The sequence below is a fragment of the Spermophilus citellus genome (assembly GCF_964194105.1).
Source record: "Spermophilus citellus genome assembly, chromosome: 11".
Lineage (NCBI taxonomy): Eukaryota > Metazoa > Chordata > Mammalia > Rodentia > Sciuridae > Spermophilus > Spermophilus citellus.
In genome coordinates, this window is record NC_138192.1 from 41,121,760 (window position 1) to 41,142,002 (window position 20,243).

General features: G+C 39.9%; 1 protein-coding gene across 2 annotated transcripts in view; it reads left to right on the forward strand.

Annotated features, from left to right (window-relative positions):
* The window catches only part of ACMSD (aminocarboxymuconate semialdehyde decarboxylase), a gene marked incomplete at both ends in the record, with an annotated part of 45,898 nt that extends 37,074 nt beyond the window's left edge, over nt 1–8,824 (forward strand). For both annotated transcript variants that reach the window (XM_081262202.1, XM_081262203.1), the window contains 2 exons: nt 4,324–4,422; nt 8,762–8,824. In XM_081262202.1, coding sequence (XP_081118328.1) covers nt 4,324–4,422; nt 8,762–8,824 — 162 coding nt within the window. The remainder of the gene's footprint in view (nt 1–4,323; nt 4,423–8,761) is intronic.
* Between the last annotated feature and the right edge of the window lie 11,419 nt (nt 8,825–20,243).

Below are 20,243 nucleotides of genomic sequence, written 5' to 3' on the forward strand. Positions count from 1 at the left end.
TGTACTTATCATCATACATGTATAAGTACTAAATATTGGCTTTATTTAAAATTGTAATTCAATCAAGAAAATAGAGAAGTTGAGTATAAGGAAGAGATTCCCAATGACCATAATGGGAAATCAGTAAATATTCTTCAAAGCTAATGAATCAAGAAATGATAAGCATATTATCAGGGAATATGAATGTAGTTATTGGAAGATGTAAATTAAAAAGGTGAAAGTGGCTACTTTAAAGGATAAGAGTTAAGAAAGTGGCACTGGACTGTTTTTGATAATATATTTTAGTAATATTTGCTTAACTATGTACAGGTGTTATTTTGATAAATCACAATGTTAAACTATATTATAAAACTAAATATATATTATATATTGTAAAAACAATCATTTTAATATCTATAAACGGACATATATATAAAGTATATTTTCTTTTTTAATATTTATTTTTTAGTTGTAGTTGGATACAATAACTTTATTTTATTTATCTATTTATTTTTTATGTGGTGCTGAGGATCAAACCCAGGACCTCGCACATGCTAGGCAAGTGCTCTTCCACTGAGCTACAATCTCATCCCCAAAGTATATTTTCTTATCTTTATTTTATTTATTTACTTATATGTACTGCTAAGGAGCGAACCCAGTGCCTCACAAATGCTAGGCAAGCACTCTATCACTGAGCCACAACCCCAGCCCCTAAAGTATATTTTTTTATGATTGTGTGTGTGTGTGTGTATGAATGACAGATTTTTAGAGGTCACTCATGTACTCATGATGATTATGTCATAATTTTGGCTAGACCCAGCACCTGTCTAGAAGTATAATTTGAGGATCCCAGAAGAGGCAGCTTGGTACCTAAAATGCCCACCATTAGAATTATTCCTTTGTTTTTAGTAGAATCTTTCAAAGGGCCTACCAAAATGTAGATATTGTGAAGTGATAGATTAGCACATTAGAACAAGTACATTTTAAAAATTGGTTCATGTCATGGAGGATCCCAAAGGAATAGAATATTGGATCACAGTCAAGAAGATAAGAAAGTTCAGCTTTGGAGAGACTAGGATCAGGTCTGTGACTCGAGAACCTGAGATTTCATGAGAATCTTGAGTATCCCAGGGAGCCCAGGCCCATGAAAACTGGAGCAACAGTCATCTAAGGCCATATTGTATGTTTTCTTAACCCAGATTCCTTCAAGTAATTCATCTAAAACAAAATCAATTTGCATGAGATAATAGATGATAGATACAGCACTAGAAAGAGTATTTTTAACTCAATTATTTATTAAGAATATATTAAGTAGAAACTGATATTAAGCACAGAAGTGTGTGACCTTCATTCTACAGGACCATACAACTCTTGAGCAATCTCCTCTTTGCTGCTATCTTCTCCCACAGAACAAGAAACACTATTAACAAGAATTTCATTTCCAGTCCTTTTATACCTTCTTCCCTCTCCCCTATGAAGTTACTAACAAACTAGAAAATGAAATTACTAGCAAGCTTGAAATGGTCAAATGTTTGCCAGAAATCATCAATTTAAAAAATTCATTGATCAGATAATCACAAGTGGATAATTAAACTCCTATTTAGAGGAATTGTAATAACTGCTAAATAATAATTAAGTGTTTCCAAACTATGAATTTGATGTTCTGCAGTAAGCATCCAAAATCAAGTTGGGGAGGGGGGGCAGAGACATATCTTAATCAGGAGGATGAATTGCAAAGGAGTGATTTTCATTCCTGTTTTAGAATCATTTGCTCTCTTCACATTAAAACAGATCAGACCCCCTTTTAGAATGTATTTATTACTGAGAAGGCCATAATATTGGGAGGGAAGGAATTCCTGAACGGAAAGCAAAATTAATTTGTAGATTTCACTTTCCTGTCAATGTACCTGACAAAGGTACTATAAGCATGGAACCTTCAAAAATTATGTTGTGTTTTGGAATTGTAAACAGCTTTAGTGAGAGGAGGTAGAAATGAGGACAAATGAACTTCCAATGAATGCCAAGTAGACAATTCAGAACGAGATCAGCTCTTGGCACAGATGCAAGTAGGCATAACTTAGGGTTTTTAGGGCTTCTGTCAGCAGGTGTATTTGCTTGGTTTCACATAGTAATAATTACAGAAATCTAAATATAGATTTGTTAGTCCATAATGTCTTTCTTTTGAACTTTATTATATGTTGTTCCATATTATTTCACATGAATGTATTCATAAAACCTAGGAAAATCTTTTTTTGTAGAAATCAAAGTGTTATTTGCCCTCACAAAAGCTCATATTTAGATTATTTTAAATATTGTTAATATTCCAGGCCTATTTACAATTATACTTCCCTTCTTTGTACATTCAAGCATTTATTCCTTCAGTACACACACGTTAAAGCAACTCTCAAATTGATCACAATCATGAGTCAGAGTTACATTCTTCACTCAGTAGTAAAGCACCCTTCGTTCAATCTCTAGTACTGCAAACAAACAAAAACACAATTCTCTCCAGTGATTAATATTTCTTAAAGTAAATGAGTTTGAAATCATAAGATCAATTAGAAAATGATAGTAGCATCCCAGTTTAATTCAATAAACACCTAATCTATGCCAGGCTTCATGCTTACAACCAGGGACATGGTTTCTGTCCCAGTTCTTAGCTGAGTGTGGAGATGAAGGCACAAACCTGGCTGCACTGCATCCTAACTGCACAACTCTAGAAAAGTTCATTATCATCTTTGTTACCCTAGCTATTGAATGAGGAAAATAATGAAAATCATCTCATAAGAAGGTTGTGAAGATTCATTGAGTTAATAAATGCTAAGGGCTTAGAATAGCACCTTGTATATACCAAGCAATCAATAAATGATAGATAGGGCTGGGGATGTGGCTCAAGCGGTAGCGTGCTCACCTGGCATGTGTGTGGCCTGGGTTCAATCCTCAGCACCACATTCAAACAAAGATGTTGTGTCCGCCAAATACTAAAAAATAAATATTAAAATTCTCTCACTCTCTCTTTAAAAAAATAAAATAAATGATAGATATTGTTATTATTTTTAGACATTGTCTCATAGCAATATAATAAGTGCTCTGAATACAATGTATGTAGGGTGTTTCAATACTACAGAGGTCACACTTGGCTAAGCTAAGAGATGGTAAGGGTCTGACTCTGAGTTAATAGAGGAATTGGGGAAGTGGAGAGAAGGTGATGGAAGCAAGAAATGATATCATAGTAGGATCCCAAGAGCTTAGTAACTCATCAGACGCCAGGAGCGAAGAAGCAGGATGAGTCCAACATAATTCCAGGGTTGTGCTGGAGCAAAAGAAAAAACAGGTTTAGGTTAATGTATCTTCTCAAACATTTAACATTTCTTTGTGGTGAAAACATTCAAAATTCTTTCCCTAAGCTTATTGAAATATATAGTCCTTTACCATGTTCTTCAGTCATCCTACTATGCAATAGAATACCAGAACTTCTGTGCCTCAGAAATTAGAATTTGTGGAACTACCTATTTAATTCAAGATACAATTTCCAATTAACAGTGGCAAAATGTTATTCAAATCCAATCAGAGTTGCTACTTAACATCTAGAATTGGAAATAGACATTACTATGGTAGACACATTAAAATATTTAAAATTTAAATTCATTTTTAATTGATACATAAAAATATAAAAATGTACAATTATACTTTTTTGCAACTGAGTTATAGAGTTTTATGTATATTCTGGATATTAACTTTTTGTCAGATGTATAATTTGCAAGTATTTTCTCCGGTTCTATAGGTTCCCTCTTCATTCTGTTGATTATTTTTTCCTTGATGAGCAGAATTTTTTAAGTTGTATGTGATCCCACTTGTCTAACAAGTGCTATTAGACAAGTGGGATCACATACTTTTAGAATCTTTTTATATAGTTATTTTTCATTTTTGCTTTTCAACTCTAGTATGCTTTCAGTAATTGTGGGATAGATTGCAATGTATCATTCAAAGAAAGATATAATCCTTAATTTTATCCAAATATGTGTCTATTTTATTATATAAATTTTATTATATAAATGTCTTAAATTTCAGTGCTCTGCATTTCAATTAATTTAAAAAAAGGAGGATGAGGTTGATTTGCAACTTTAAGAGATCTAACAGCGACACCTGCTGGAAAAATGTTAAAAGAAAATTTGAACAACAAAAATCTAAAATTTTAGATCAGTTTCATGTTCTATTGATCAGAAAGATACTTATTAATTTACCATAAGAGAGTTTATAATAAGCAAATGCAAAATATTTTATAGGAGGATCTTTGATCAAGTTTTACAAATTTACAAATGAAAATACATCTTCTCTTTTCAGGATAAAGTTATTTTGGGAACTGACTACCCCTTTCCACTAGGTGAACTAGAACCTGGGAAATTAATAGAGTCCATTGAAGAATTTGATGAAGAAACAAAGGTATATATCTTTCATTTCATAGCCTTGTCCTGAGCTTTCCTGTTCAATTGGGTTTGATTTCAGAGCACTTTGGCACACGATAACAAAGAACAGAGGAACCACTGAACTTAATGTTCCTAGAACTACTACTTATTTTCAGAAATAGCTAAACTATTTTTTTTCTTTTGGTGGTTCTGGGAGTCAAACCCAGGGCTTCATGCATGTAAGGCAAGAGCTGTACCACTGAGACACCCTCCTAGCTAAAATATTAAAGGGCAAAAGAACATTAAAAAAGCTGAAAGTCAGCCTACTACAACTGAATTCATAAAGCCATGAAAGAAAACTGTAAATAAGCATATAATAATAATAAAACTTGCATGTTAAGTGGATTAGAAGGGAAATAATATTTTTCTTTAATATTTCTGTTACAAATCTACCAATCTCAAAAGTTGTAATGATTCTAGTTATTCAGCTAAAGTCAAGGTTTCAAGGAGAAAGAAGAGTCCTAAAGTAACTGGATTTTTTTCTCCTCAGTGTTTAAAGGTGGGTATATAATACTAAAATATATCTACCTAATCTATCCCTTAGACTCCTGAATCAAGATGAGTTTAAAATGAGACACAGTGTCCTCATATTTCCTCTTCTTTGCTATCTCCTTGCCACTCCATCTTCTAAAAATTAAAGTTCTTCCCAAGGGCTTCACCACCTGTCACTACCAGGGGTCAGGGATGGCCAAAATTTGAAATTAGGGGATGAATAAACTCTTAAAAAACTTACAAAGGTCTCAATCATAATCCTTTTGCATATTTATTGACTTCTAATGTAAAATCCAAAAGTTTCCTCAAGGTTTCTCTACCTTACATAACTTATCAAATCTTCTGAATGGACTTGAAGCACATTAACAGATGTGGATAATTCATTCTGATGTATGCTAGTTGCCAGTTATTAACTGGGAAACCTTAGACTGTTTAACAAAGATGTATTATCCCCTTTGGCATTTACCTTGAGGTAGTAAAACCTTGAATTGTTGGGGCTGCAATTGTGGCTCAGTGGTGGAGCACTTGCTTAGCATGTGTGAGGTACTGGGTTTGATCCTCAGCATCACATAAAAATAAACAAAATAAAAGTACTGTGTCCATCTACAACCAAAATATTTTTTTTAAATTCTTGAGGGGTTGGGGATATAGCTCAGTTGGTAGAGTGCTTGCCTCACATGCACAGGGCCCTGGGTTCAATCCCCAGCACCAAAAAAAAAAAAAAAAACAAAACTACTAATTAGTAGAAAGCTAAGATTTTTTTTTCTTTCTTTCTTTTAGCTTTTGGGTTTTTTAACAACAGTTTAAAAATGAAAAACTTTTTATAATGTTAACCAAAATTATACAGAAATCATATTACTACAAGTATCCTGATTAAGACTTTAATGGAATTATAATTATTATTTTATGCCTCTTTTAGTTTATTATTTGGTGTTTATTGCTTTGAAGTTTTAAAATAACTTCCATAAAAATTTTATACTATCACAAATTCACAATGACATTTTTTTAAGGGTACTCATTGCAACACTGTAATAAAAATACTGAAAATAAACTTTAGGGGAATGGTTAAATAAGTAATATATACAATAAAATCTATACAGCCATAAAAATATTAGAAATCAATATTGAACATATTATTTTAAAAAGCAAGATGCAAAATGATTTATATATTTCCACTTGTAGATACTATACTGTCCATTTAATGAAAAAGAATACCTATATACCTAAGTAAAAGTATTTGCTTGAATATGCATAAAATATTCTGATAGAATAAATAAGAAACTGATAATTCTTGGAAGAAAAAGTGGTAGTAAAGTGACAGTAGTGGAAAAATGTTTTCACTTTATATCTTTTGATTTTTTTAACCACAAGCAGGTAAATACTCTTAAGTTTAAGGCAAATTTAAAGTGTAATAAATAAATTCATTTGATGAGTTCAACAACACTAAGAGGTATACAGGCAGATGTGTACCACCAAGAAGATATGGAAGAGGAAAACAAAATTTAGTTGTTCAGTGATTTGCCAAAAGTGATATAACTTGGAATATAGCATATAGAGGTAACCCCAAATCCTTTGACTCAAGAATACACAAAAGGGGGCTGGGGATGTGGCTCAAGCGGTAGCGAGCTCGCCTGGCATGTGTGCGGCCCGGGTTCGATCCTCAGCACCACATACAAACAAAGATGTTGTGTCTGCCGAAAAAACTAAAAAGAATAAATATTTAAAAATTTAAAAAAAAAGAATACACAAAAGGGTAACACTTTTGAAGCATACTTTGAACTAGCATATTTTAAAAGATAAAGAGATGGTTTCTCTAAGTAGCAAGTCACTTCTAAAATGTAGCTTTAAGGAAGATAGTCCAAGTGTGCATCAATGAAGAACTCTGAGTAAGAGGTCCTTATACTAAATCACCCACTAATTAATGCTATTCAAGAGCCCCAAGGTAATCATGATATGGAAAGCTGTGTGACATCCATATATTAGTGGTATGGATGTTACACAACTGTCATACATGTTTCCTTCTACCCTCTCTACCCTCAGCTACATGCCTGTTCTTTGCAAACTAGATACAAATCAATTAGGGTATCACAAAGTAAGCTGTCCTTCAATCATTTCTTTCTACAGAGTTGATAGTCTGTGGCCAGGAAGGAGGTGGAGGAAAAAATGATAGAATCTTTTCTTCATAGGAAATTTATAAAATGTACAGATTTGTACTTCAATCTGAGATCCTTCATCTATATAACTTACCTTGTTGCAGGCTGGGGTTGTGGCTCAAGTGGTAGAAGGCTCACCTAGCACATATGAGGCACTGAGCTCGATCCTCAGCATCACATAAAAAAGATATTGTGTCCACCTAAAACTAAAAAAAAAAAAAAAAATTTTGAAAAAAAAAATAACTTCTCTTGTTCTGAAAGACCTCACTTTTTTCGGGGGCGGGGGGGGGAAGGGGGGGGTTACTGGGGATTGAACTCAGGGGCACTTGACCACTAAGCCACATCTCCAGCCCTATTTTGTATTTTATTTAGAGACAGGACCTCACTGAGTTGCTTAGCACCTCACTTTTGCTGAGGCTGGCTTTGAACTCGTGACCCTCCTGCCTTAGCCTCCTGAGCCACTGGGATTACAGGACTGCACCACCTCACCTGGCTAGACCCTACCTTTTATTTAGGGCAATATAAAAGGACAATATATAGAAGCCAGGGAATGGCTAGTTTACTTCTCAACACTATTTTTCGAGCCCTCTTGTCCCATAGACCTAAATTGTACATTTTCTCTGCATTTGCCTCAAAATAATCCTTCAAACCTATTGGAGATCCAATAAGGATTTCCAAAGAGGGGCACTCCCCTAAAAAGGCTTTCCCCCTTATAATTCTTTTCCTCTACTCCTACAGTCAAGTTTCAGATTTATTTTTAATTTTAATTTGTTCTTTTTAGATATACATGACAGTAGAGTGTATTTTGACATATTATACATACATGAAGTATAACTTCTCATTCTTGAGGTTGTACATGATGTGGAGTTACATTGGTCGTGTATTTATATATAAACATAGGAAAGGTATATCCAATTCATTCTACTGCCTTTCCTATTCGCATCCTCCCTCCAAATGCAATAATTTCATTCTTCTTTTTGGCTGAGTAATATTCCATTTGTGTATGTGTGTGTGTATTTCACATTTTCTTTATCCATTAAGTTTCAGATTCAGATTTCACATAGTGGGGCAAAACATGGGTCAAAGGATTTTGGTAAGAGACTCACTATATAACCTGCAAATAATTTTCTATCCTACTGGAGAGCTGATAATTTTTTAAATTTTTTTTTATTATTAGTTGTTCAAAACATTACAAAGCTCTTGACATATCATATTTCATACATTTGATTCACGCGGATTATGAACTCCCATTTTTACCCCGTATACATATTGCAGATTCACATGGATTACACATCCACTTTTTTACATACTGCCATACTAGTGTATGTTGTATTCTGCTGCCTTTCCTATCCTCTACTATCCCCCCCTCCCCTCCCCTCCCCTCCCATCTTCTCTTTCTACCCCATCTACTGTAATTCATTTCTCTCTCTTGTTTTTTTTCCCCTTTTCCCCTCACTTCCTCTTATATGTAATTTTGTATAACAATGAAGGTCTCCTTCCTTTACCTTGCAGTTTCCCTTCTCTCTCCCTTTCCCTCCCTACTCTCGTCCCTGTTTAATGGTGATCTTCTTCTCATGAGAGAGCTGATAATTTAAAAACCCAATGAGGACATTTAATAAAATACTTTTAAAACAACCAATAATGCTTTAATATATTCTCTTCTTTTTTTAGGATAAACTCAAAGCTGGTAATGCCCTGGCATTTTTGGATCTTGAGAGAAAACAATTTGAATGACTGAATTCACTACAAAAACAAACTTTCAAGAAGATATTTCACATTTGTTTTTTTTTTTTTAAAGAAAGAGTGAGAGTGAGAAAGAGGGAGAGAGAGAGAGAACTTTAATATTTATTTTTCAGTATTTGGCAGACACAGCATCTTTGTCTGTATGTGGTGCTGAGGATTGAACCCGGGCTGCACGCATACCAGGCGAGCGCGCTACCGCTTGAGCCACATCCCCAGCCCCACAAATATGTATCACATATGCATTACTAAAATCCTATTTTGAATTATTTAACCTAGAAATAGAATATCCCAAATACTCTAAATTATTCATAACAAAAATGATTCACAAGTGCTTTCATTCTGAAAAGCAGTACATTATCTCACATGAAAATCAGAAGTTATTTTTCCAATGCCTTTTTTTTTCTTTTTTGTGATGCTGGGGATTGAACTCGGGGCCTTGTGCAAGCAAGGCAAGCACTCTGCCAACTAAGTTATATCCCCAGCCCTCCAATGCCTTTTTAATTAATTTGGAAGAGATCAAAAATAAACGTCATTAATTATTTATACAGAGAAAGACTAACACCAGATTTATTTTAGAGGGCTCAGGTGGGGTCTTCATTTTGATCAAGGATATGTAAATTGGGCCCAAATAACCTGTTTTATTCACTTTTTAACACTTTTCACTAGCCCATAATTTGGCTGGGAATGCTTTAGCCCCCACAAAATAACTGATGTTCATACAGGATATTCAAGCCATCAAAGAGTTTACAGCCCAATTAAAGAAGCAAAGTATATGTTCATGGAATAATTATTGAGCAATGAAACATGAAGGTCAAAAAGATGTCAGTAAAAATAATTCATTTTGGTCTTAAATGGTTAGGTAAATCTTCATAGAAGTTGGAATTTAGATTGAATGTAGCAGGATGGATAAGGCTTATTTTAGGGTTACAGGATAGGAAACAGGTAGAAAAGCAAACTGCAGGAACATAGATGTGGTTCCAGACCAGATGAAACTTATCTGTTCTGGAGAAAAGTTCCAGTCTATAAATTTACCAGAAGTTCTTTTAATACCCCTGTCCCAAGGACTGGGAATTGAAGTCAGGACCCCACACATGCTAGGCAAGCACTCACTCTATCATGGAGCTACACTTCTACATTTTTATTTCATTTTGATACAGGGTCTTGCTAAATTGCCAGGTTCACCTTGAAGTTGAAATTCTCCTGCCCCAGCCTCCCATGTAGCTGGAATCCACCATACTTGGCTAATTTTTAACTTAAAATACTGATCAAAATGTATAAAGATAGCCATGAAGAGTGAGCTGGCCAATACCAGGGTATCCTTGTTCTACTCATTCTATTTATTGTCCCACCTGGGCTGTTGCAAAGATCCTGGTAAGGGTGATGAACAACTGTGGTTCATATAAATCTGGCTGAATTTCAAAATCAAATCAATGAAATTTTTCCAAATGATCTTTTTGCTTTGGGTTCATTCATACTTCCTTTCCCTTTCCTTAGTACAGAAAATCAAAAGTATTGCCATATAATTTGTGTTGACCAATCTTAAGGGTGAAGAAGAGATCTAATTCTTACTAAACTTCCCATTCCATTATTTTTACTTTATATAGTTCATCCATCTCCCTCTCCCTCTCTCTCCTCCAACCTCCTGTAGCTTTCTAGGATTTTGCCCAGCAACCACTCTGCTTATTACTTCAATCTGCCTAAAAAGAAAAATAAGGTTAAACAAGGTAATGTTAGACAGCTAGTCAGTCATATGGATAAGCAGGGGAAAAGACAATGAAGGATGACTAAAAGCCACAGGGACCTTTATCTGACAGATAAGCACCTGGAAGATGGACTTGGTGTGTTAAAACTCCCCCTGCCAAAGTTACATTCCTTTAAGTAAAACTTGTTTCATGTCCAAGTCACTCCCTCCCAGGTATCTGGACCCTATCACAACCCCATTGCCTTCTACCACAACTAAAACATTTAAGAAGACCCTCAAAAAAAAAAAAAAAAAAAAAAAAAGAAAGCTTGACGGGGGCTATTCAAGTGCTAATAAACTGATTAAGAAGGCAGGAAATTGAGGCAAAAACTGGATCAATAACAAACCCACGAAGGGGACAAGTAATTGGGACAAAAACAATTCCTAGGGGAATTTCCTAAAACACTTCAACTCTGAATACCATACCTTTCTTGAAGGTGGTCCATGAAGTTCCTGTGCTGTCAGTCAAAAGTCAGAAGGTGGACTTAGACAGAACTCTGGAAACTGCCCCTAGGACTTCCAGTAAAACAGGAGGGCTGAAGAGGCTTGATATCCCTTTCTTCTCTGAGAGAACCCTTTTCCTACCTTCAGAGTGTCCCTTTCCCCTTTCCTGAGCAACATATCTGAAATCTTTCTGGCCTCCCCAAAAGTATGGGTGGGGGGGAGGTTCGTGCTGCCTCAATTTCCCAGAAGGCCCATGCTGTGTAATAGTAACAGCATGAAGCATGTTATTGTTTTTTTCATCCCCAAATCTTTGAGAGAAATGTCTATTCCTTTTCAAAGATTTCATATTTCAACCACTTGAATATAGTACTTAGTGACTGTTTTATAAAAAGGGACTCAGTAAGATGACTCTATGGCCAGTGTGATTCTGCAATCTGTACAAACCGAAAAATGAGAAATTATACCCCAATGATTCAAATGTATGAATTGCCAAGATCATTGTAATGTCATGTGTAGCTAATAAAAAAATAAAATAAAATAAATTTTTAAAAAAAGGGACTCAGTAACTTTATTCGGTATCACATATGATATAGTGAATGGGTCCATTCATATTCACAAGAGTATTTTCTAATGTGTCAGGACTGTAGGAATGCTACAGGCACTGGGTAGAAGAAATAACCAAAACCGGGAACAGACCTCTATAGATCAGCAAGCTTCTTATATTAAGTAGCAGAATGGCACATTTTCAGGGGAGAAAATGACGATTGATTACAACTAGGGTCTGATTTTTATAGGGTTTAAGTGAGATTGGAATCATAACAAGTGAGACTTAAATAATGGCAAAATGTATCTGTTGGGTAGTCAGTGGAAAACAGTTGTGCAAGTTCAAAGCTCAAATCAGGGGAAACAGTTGCAAAAGTTCTAAACCCATTTTTCCTGGGAAAGTTTGAAAGTCCAGAGCCCAAAGTCCATTGTTTGCCTCCCCTCTACACACACATTGTCCTTTTTTCTCCTTGGAGGTTATTCCCCTTTTTGGGGGGGGTTATTTTTTATATCCTTCACTGGGGATATGGAATTAAACAGAAAGGATAAAATTCAAACAGAAAGGATAAAATTCTTTCTCTAACGAAGGTTACAGTCTTGAGGGTGAGAAACATAAATAAATGTAGGAGGGAGGAAAAACAGTGAATGAACAGAATGAAGGAAGAAGGAAATTTTCACTTATTGGTAAACACTAAAAAAATTAAAACAGGGAAATGTGATAGGGACTGGGAAATAAATCAGAGATAAAATAATAAATTGGAGGGCCAGGGAAAACCTCTTTATAGAGGACTTTGATTAGGGTGTAGCTGGAAAGGGGGGTTGCCCTCTTGCCATCATGCAACCCATGTTTGTGGTGGCCCTAAAGGGAACATGCTTCTGGGTTTAAGGGGGATTGTATGTAGCAGAGCAGCTCCCTGGCTGCAATCTATTGAAGTGAGCCTTCCACACAAGGGTTTGATTAAAATAAAAATTTAAATATAATAATAATAAAGAGGACTTTGAACTGAGACTCCAGTGCTAGAAGGGGAGAAGCCTTCCTTCTAGGCAAAAAGTACCAAGGCACTGAGGCAGGGAAGAACTTCTGGTTGGAGTTTGTGAGCAAGGGAGAGAGAGGTAGGAGATGAAGCCAAAAATTTGGCCAGTTTAGCAGATGATGTCAAGAGTTTACATGTTTACATTGTTTCACAGAAAGCTGTTGGAAATTTTTTAATAGGTCTGTGACATGTTCTGACTTATGTTTAATAAAAATGTATTAACTACATAGAAAATTATTTAAAGGAGGTCAAGAATTAAGGTAGGGAAACTAGGCAAGAATTGATGGTGACTCAGGCAAGAATAATAGAATAGGGATGGTGAGCTGTGTTTGGAGGTAGAACAAACAGCACTTAGTGGTGGACTGAGTGTGAAGAAGAGGTGATAAGTATATAATGAAATGAGTGAGCAGGGGAAAGACAATGGTGGGGGGGACAACTGAAAACCAAAAACAACCTAACAAATAAGCACCTGGAAGATGGGGGCTTGGTATGTCAAAACCTCCCCCAGACTTTTTTTTTTTAACTTACTAAGGATTGAACCCAGGGGCACTTAACCACTGAGCCACATCCTCAGCCCTTTTTATATTTTATTCAGAGACAGGGACTGGCTAAATTGCTGAGGCTGGCTTTGAATTCTCTATCCTCCTCCAGAGTTTCTGGGATTACAGGTGTGCACTAATACTCTGGACTTCCCCCAGTCTTTTTTTTTTTTCTTGTCTTAGTTGTACATGACAGCAGAATGCATTTCAATTCATTGTACATAAGTGGAGCCCAATATTTCAAGTCTCTAGCTGTACACGATGTAGAGAGGCACTGTAAGGGTCCGGCGAAAAGTCAGAGAAAGAGACCACCAAGAGACTGACTTATGCAAATGCAGAAGGGGATTCTTGAAGATCCAATTCAGCGCGCTGAGGCTCTAGGCTCACTCAAGAAGTGAGAGCAGCCCAGAGCCCAGAGCAGAGGCTAAGCAGTGCTTAAGTACACTTTTTGGGGAGGGCGGGGGCTTTGAATACATCAGAACAAATCAGCATGAGGCGCAGGAAAATTGAATAACAACTCTCAAACATGATTAGCACATTCATTGGTGGGAACAGGTCAGGCGGGGGTGATTGGTCACTCCTAACCGGGGTACACATTCAAACTGATTGGTTCGGGCCCTGTATGCTTACGTGACAAACTGCACAGGGCCCTGGGCTAAATGGCCAGTAGGGCGTTGTCTTAACTACCTCAGGAATTTCAGGTTCTGGGTGTAGCAGAGGAACTTTAGGATGCCCAGTCTTTTACATTTTAATTCAGGCTTTGCAGCTTAGAAACTTTACCCTTTCATTCCCCACTCCTTTTTCTGACTACTTTTAATCTTAAAAGTAATAGATCATAATTATTGAGGGGTCTCACTTTCCGTTTCTGCCAGTGAAGCATACTGCTGTCTGATAACCATGAGTTTCACCTGTCCAATCTGAGCCTGGAGGAAAGAAACTATACGGTTAAGTATACAGGGTCCCACAGTTAGTAATAGCATAAGAATGATCAAGGGGCTGGGGATATGGCTCAAGCGGTAGCGCGCTCGCCTGGCATGCGTGCGGCCCGGGTTCGATCCTCAGCACCACATACCAACAAAGATGTTGTGTCCGCCGAAAACTAACTAACTAAATAAATAAATAAATAGATAGATATTAAAAAAAAAAAAAAAAAAGAATGATCAAGGGTCCAGCTAGGGCTGATAGTAGGATAGTTAACCAGGGGGACTGGGCGAACCAAGACTCAAACCACCCTTGTTGAGTTTCCCTTTCTCTCTGGCGCTCTTCAAGGCGTTTTCTTAGTTTACTCATGAATTCTTTTACAACTCCAGTATGGTCAGCATAAAAACAACATTCTTCTCTCAGTGCAGCTTCTCTCAGTGCAGCACAGAGGCCCCCCTTCCTCATGAAGAGGAGGTCTCTAATGTCTTCAAGTCCTGATCTATTGCTGTTTCTAATTGGGCCATTTGTTGCGTCCCCCAGATCATAGCAGCTGCTCCTGTACCCACTCCTGCAGCAGCTCCTATCCCCAATAGTATGGCTAGAGTGAGGGACACTGGTTCCCGGCAGAAAGGGGTTATTTGTCCCCCTACTAAACCTTCAAATGATTCTGCATCATGAAAAAGCACCCTGGGGAGTATTTGTACCATTACACAATAGTTTGCAGAGCTGTCAAACACCTGAACTGAAATGCAAGGAGTTAATCCTGAGTCACACGCCCACCATGTTCCTTTCTCAGGGACTAGAAAGCCCTGCATGACATTGATTTCTCCTATAATGTTGCCCTGGTTTGGGGTTGAACTGGATCTGTGTGGGGTCCTCTATGTCAGGGGGGTCGCAGTCAGAGAGGCTTATGGCCAGTTGACAAATGTCCGGATGGAGAGATGGCCACCAAGTCCATAAGGGGGCTGTATGTGAAATAGACCATACTACTTGTCCAGTGGGATTTATAACTTGCCAGTGTTGCTGGACAGGCTGATGGGGATTAGGACTGCTGGTGGTCAGGGGAAGAATCCATAGCCCTACCCACACAACAGACGCAACTTGAGAGGGTTACCGGTCTGTTCCAGTTTCCAGCCGGAGTCTGGACAGGGCGCAGGCTTGAGATGGGAGGCATGGATCCAGGGAGCGATCCCATCCACTTTTTTTTTTTAAAGAGAGAGAGGAGAGAGGAGAGAGAGAGAGAGAGAGAGAGAGAGAGAGAGAGAGAGAGAGAGAGAATTTTTTTTTAATATTTATTTTTTAGTTCTCGGCAGACACAACATCTTTCTTTGTATGTGGTGCTGAGGATTGAACCCAGGCCGCACGCATGCCAGACGAGCACGCTACCGCTTGAGCCACATCCCCAGCCCGATCCCATCCACTTTTACCGCTGTAGGCATTATAAGCAGCACCTGGTATGGTCCTTTCCAGCGGGGTTCCAGGGATGACACCTGATGTCGTCTCACGTAGACGAAGTCTCCCACTTGATATCGATGTGGGGTTCCCCTGTCTCCAGGCTGATAGGCAGTGGCCAACTGTTTCCACAGGTATCACTGGGTGTGTTCAAGGGCTTTAAGTCTGTTAAGCAAGGGGGTGTGAAAGGAATCGTTAAGTCTCAGGGTTGAGGTCAGGTCCCTGATTGGAGGAGGGGCACCATAGAGAATTTCATAGGGGGTGAGGTTGCACAAAGAGACGGAGGGGGTATTTCTTGCACAAAACAGTGCATAAGGTAGGAGCATAGTCCAATCTTTTATGCCGGTCTCCAAGCTTAATTTCGTTAAGGTCTCTTTGATTGTTCTATTCATCCTTTCTACCTGTCCTGAACTCTGGGGTCTATAGGCACAATGTAACTTCCAATTAATCCCCAGGGTCCTGGCCAATCCCTGACTTACCTGGGCCACAAACGCCGGTCCGTTATTGGACCCCATTACCTTAGGCAGTCCAAATCTTGGAAAGATGTCTTCCAGAATCTTTTTGACTACCATCTGAGCCGTTTCTTTCTTCGTGGGGAAGGTTTCGACCCATCCTGAAAAAGTATCTACAAAGACTAGGATATACTTAAGTCCATACATTGCTGGCTTGATTTCAGTAAAGCCCACTTCCCAGAACTGTCCGGGTCTGGTCCCTCGCAAACGCTTTCCTGCAGGAAGCTTGGATGGGTATGCGTTAACTAACTGGCAGACTTGACAAGCTCTAGTCACCTGCTCAGCTATTTCTTTCCTCTGAGAGTCAGTCAACAATAAGTCCTTTCTTTTGTCCTTCAAGAGTGCCTGTAACTTCTTTGAGCCTAAATGGGTGAGCTGGTGTACATCTTTGACGTAGAGTTGGGCTTTTTGGAATTGTAAACTTGGCTCTGTGGGATCCCGGAGTTCGGTGTCTGTGTCCCCAGGCCATAAGTTGCCTGAATGTTCCTGTGCAGCCAAGTTTCCCGGTTGTTGTTCCCCCGGTGTGGAAACAGTTAACAGGGTCACTCCGTTTAGGGCTGCCAACTTAGCTTCCTCATCTGCCCGTCTGTTTCCAACTGCCACGGGGTCATTCCCCTTCTGGTGCCCCTGGCAGTGCACTATAGCTAGTTCTTTAGGGCCTTTTACTGCCGAGAGAAGGTGGAGGATCTCATCTTTGTTCTTTATATCCTTCCCGGCGGAGGTTAATAGCCCCCTTTGCTGGTAAATGGCCCCGTGCACATGAGCAGTGGCGAATGCATAGCAGCTATCAGTGTATATGGTGGCTCTTTTGCCTGATGCTAGCTCCAGTGCTTTTGTAAGGGCAATTAGCTCTGCTTTTTGAGCTGATGTTCCTTCTGGAAGGCCAGAGGACCAGATAACATTAGTTTTGCTAACTACTGCTGCTCCAGCCCGACGCTTACCGTTTTGGAGGAAGCTGCTCCCATCCGTAAACCATACGACCTCAGGGCGGGGCAGTGGCTGATCCTTTAAGTCTCGTTGTACACTGGTCTCCTCTGCCAGTATGTGTTGACAGTCATGAGCGACAGGTCCTGATGATTCTTCTGGCAGTAGTGTAGCCGGGTTGAGTGGGGCAGGGGGTCCCAGCGTTATTCTGTGCTTGTCAAGTAAGAGGCTCTGGTAATGGGTTATTCTGGAGTTTGATAGCCACCTGTCTGGAGGCTGACGGATGATGCTCTCCAGGGCATGGGGGGCTATGATAGTCAGCTTCTGCCCCAATGTTAATTTATCAGCATCCTTTATTAGAAGGGCTGCCACGGCTATAGCCCTTAGGCAATGGGGCCACCCGCTAGCCACTGGGTCCAGTTTCTTTGATAAGTATGCTACCGGCCTTTTCCAAGGTCCCAAAGTCTGAGTGAGCACTCCCCGTGCTATTCCTTTCTTTTCTTCAATGTAGAGAGTGAAGGGTTTTTCTACATCTGGGAGTGCCAAGGCCGGGGCAGATAGCAGCACCTTTTTGATATTATCAAAAGCCTGTTGGTGTTCAGGGGTCCATTGGAATTGGACATCCCCCTTTATCAATGGGTATAAAGGGGCAGCCAAAGACGCAAACCCAGGAATCCATAACCTACAAAAGCCGACAGTCCCAAGAAACTCTCTGAGCTGTCTCTTATCAGATGGGGGCGGTATCTGCACAACAGTTCGTTTTCTAGGCTCAGTAAGCCATCGTTTGCTGCCCCTAAGAGAATAACCCAGGAAGATTACTTCTTGTTGACAAATTTGGGCCTTTTTGGCAGAAGCCCTATATCTGAGCTGAGCAAGCTCGGATAATAGTGCTTGGGTCCCAGACTCACAGTTCTCCTTGGTGTTGGCTGCCAGCAGCAGATCATCCACATATTGGAGTAGGGTGACTTCGGGGTGTGTAGTTCTGAAGTCGTTGAGGTCCCTGTGGAGACCTTCATCAAAGAGAGTGGGGGAGTTTTTGAACCCCTGTGGGAGTCTAGTCCAGGTTAGTTGGCCAGATGTTCCTATTTCTGGGTCTATCCACTCGAAAGCAAAAAACAACTGACTGTCCTTATGCAGGGGCAAGCAGAAGAAAGCATCATTTAAGTCCAGCACAGTGTACCATATCTGCTCCAGATTCAGAGTGCTAAGCAAATTATATGGATTAGGCACCGTGGGGTGAATGTCCTGCACTCTGTCGTTGATCTCTCTCAGGTCTTGAACAGGACGGTAGTCCCCAGTTCCTGGCTTTCTTACTGGTAACAGGGGGATATTCCAGGCCAATTGACAGGGCTTTAGGACCCCAAGAGCCAGGTATTTCTGAATATGGGGTCTTATCCCATCCCTAGCTTCTTTACTTAGAGGATATTGTTTAACACTGATTGGAGAGGCAGAGGCTTTTAATTCTACTACTATTGGAGGTTGTTTTATGGCCAGACCTAACCCAGCAGTTTCTGCCCAGGCATCAGGATAATTTTTTATCCATCTCTGGGGTAGTCTACCTGTTTGATCGGACCCAGGGGCCATGAAGAGTTGATGTTCATCTTCTACTGACATAGTCAGAGCCGTGACTATGGGGGTCTTTACTGAAGGGTTTAGAAACTCCACTTGGGGACCATCAGGGTTAAAGGTTATTTTAGCCCGGAGCTTGGTGAGTAGGTCCCTACCCATTAATGGGGCCGGGCATTCTGGGATTTCTAGGAAAGAGTGGTGGACTTTTCCCCTTCCTAGGTCCATTGTCCTCTTTGTTGTCCAAGCCTGATATTTACTGCCATTTGCCCCTTGAACTAAGGATCTTTTATTAGATAGAGGGCCCAGTGGGGCCTTGAGGGCTGAATATACTGCTCCTGTATCTACTTCAAAGTTCACTGGGGTTCCCTCCACTTCAAAAGTTACCCTGAGCTCAGGGAGGGGATCCGAGCCCCGACTTTCCTATTCATCTTCTAGAGTCAGCATGGCCGGCTGGCGTGACTGCTTCTTTTTGGGGCACTCTTTGGCCCAGTGTCCTTTTTCTTTACAGTAGGCACATTGATCTGAGGCCAGGGACAGCCTTTGGCGTAGGCCCAGGTATCCCTTCCTGTCTCCCTGCTTTCTAACTTCTGGCCTATCTGTGGCTGTGACCAGGACCTTAGCCAATGCTTTAGTCTGCCTTATGTTTCTATCATCTTCCCTGTGTTCCCTTTCCTTCTCCCTCCTCTGTTCCTCCTCTTCCTCAGTTTCTCTCTTATAATATGCGTTCTCAGCCTCTCTGACTAAATCTCTTAAGGTCATATGTGGGGAGCCATTCTGACACGTGATTGGGTGACTCCCGTTAAGGGCCTGAGGCGCTCTGGCTGTGTCAGAGCTTTCCCGACCCTTTCCTGATGAGAGAGCCCATCTGTGTGGGGGTGTGCGTGACCACTGACCCTGGAGACCCAATCACTGACCCTGACCTTGGACTGCAGCCCCCCCTCAACCTTCATTGGATGGAATTCTCCCCTGAATCTCTTGTTCCCCAAATAAAAGGCTACTCCCAGTCGTGTTCACTCTCTCTCCTGCTAGCCCAGAGTAATCCTCACTGCCCTGCTGGGCGGCTGGAGGTGGGAACCAGGGAGGTGAGCCATCTCGGACCTAGCAATATAAATAAGGTAACTGGTTTGTGTGTTTTATTTCGATCTCTTCTAACTAACTTTATGCCTAGAACCTCATTAATGAGACCACTGCGCAGGCCACGTGGTAGAGTCATATCTTGTAGTCCATCTAAACGTTGTAACTTTCTCTTAATATCTAGGGCAGCCTGCCCAATAAAAGCCATTGCAACAGATGCCTTTTGGTCCTCTGCCTGAGGATCAAAGGGAGTGTATCTCCTATATGCTTCCATAATTCTCTCCAGAAACATGGAGGGAGATTCATTGGGTCCCTGAATAATCTCTCTTACCTTGGCCAAATTAGTTGGCCGCCTAGCAGCCGCTCAGAAACCCACTACAAGAGCCCGGCGATAGGTGGACAGATGCTCCCTACCTTCAAAGGTGTTAGGGTCCCAGTTGGGTCGGTTTAAAGGGAAGCCAGCTTCGATGATGTTAGGAAGTTGGGTTGGTCTCCCATCTGGTCCAAGAATATTCTTTCTGGCTTCCAAGAGGATTCTCTCCCGTTCCTCTGTTGTGAAGAGAGTCCCCAGAAGCTGTTGGCAGTCATCCCAAGTGGGCTGGTGTAAGAACATCAGCGACTCAACTAAACCTATAAGCCGGGTGGGGTCCTCAGAAA